At 33.4% G+C, this 742-nt stretch overlaps 1 protein-coding gene across 1 annotated transcript in view; it reads right to left on the bottom strand.

Moving 5' to 3' along the window:
- LOC109371872 (tyrosine-protein kinase TXK-like) overlaps window positions 1-742 on the bottom strand; it is an 80587-nt gene that overhangs the window by 54248 nt on the left and 25597 nt on the right. Inside the window, exon 3 of the mRNA XM_019624621.1 lies at window positions 1-88. This exon is cut by the window's left edge and continues 7 nt beyond it. Within this exon, the coding sequence (XP_019480166.1) occupies window positions 1-88 (88 nt within the window). The remainder of the gene's footprint in view (window positions 89-742) is intronic.

Below are 742 nucleotides of genomic sequence, written 5' to 3'. Positions count from 1 at the left end.
CAATTCACTGGACCACGGCCTGAGACGGTAACCGTATTTTTCAGAAAGTTCTTCATCTTTGCTCAGGCTTATTTGTGTTCTCACTTGTCTGATAATGAAAAATAGTCATTTTACACATGATTATTTGTATTCAAGTTATCTCTAAATCCAATAGATTATTACAAAACTAGTAGACAAATACGGGTCTCTTTCTAAAGGCTTTTTTTATTTAGAAGACTAATTTCATTTCCTTGGGCGAGTTACTGCCTCTCAGAACTTAATTTTTCTTATCTAAAAAAATTTTCTTATCTAAAAAATTTTTCTTATCTAAGAACATATAGAGTTGTTATGAAATAAAATTCAGAAACTATATGTCACATGCCCAGTACAGAGTCTGGTGCATATTAAGGGCATAAAATTGTAATCATGATAATGAAAAACTTACTCTGTGTCAGGCCTTGTGTTTATCATCTTACATTCACTACCTCATGTTGTGGTACCTATTGTTGTTATAAGCAGACATGTTGTAGTGATTAAGAATGTGAGTTTGAATCCCAGCTCTACCATTTCATAGTGGGGCCTTGGGAAAGCCATGTAACCAACCTCCTAAAGTCTCCATTTCCTCATCCATAAAATGGGGATTGTAAAAAAAAAAAGCATAAATGGTTTTGAGAATTATTTGAGCTAAGAAATGCAAATCTCTTAGCACAGACTGATATATGGGACACCTCCATTAAATGTTAGCTGTTACTATTATCATGGT

This window comes from Hipposideros armiger, unplaced genomic scaffold (genome assembly GCF_001890085.2).
Source record: "Hipposideros armiger isolate ML-2016 unplaced genomic scaffold, ASM189008v1 scaffold_596, whole genome shotgun sequence".
Lineage (NCBI taxonomy): Eukaryota > Metazoa > Chordata > Mammalia > Chiroptera > Hipposideridae > Hipposideros > Hipposideros armiger.
The sequence above is the reverse complement of the archived record's forward strand: the minus strand, read 5'-3'. Positions and strand labels throughout refer to the sequence as shown.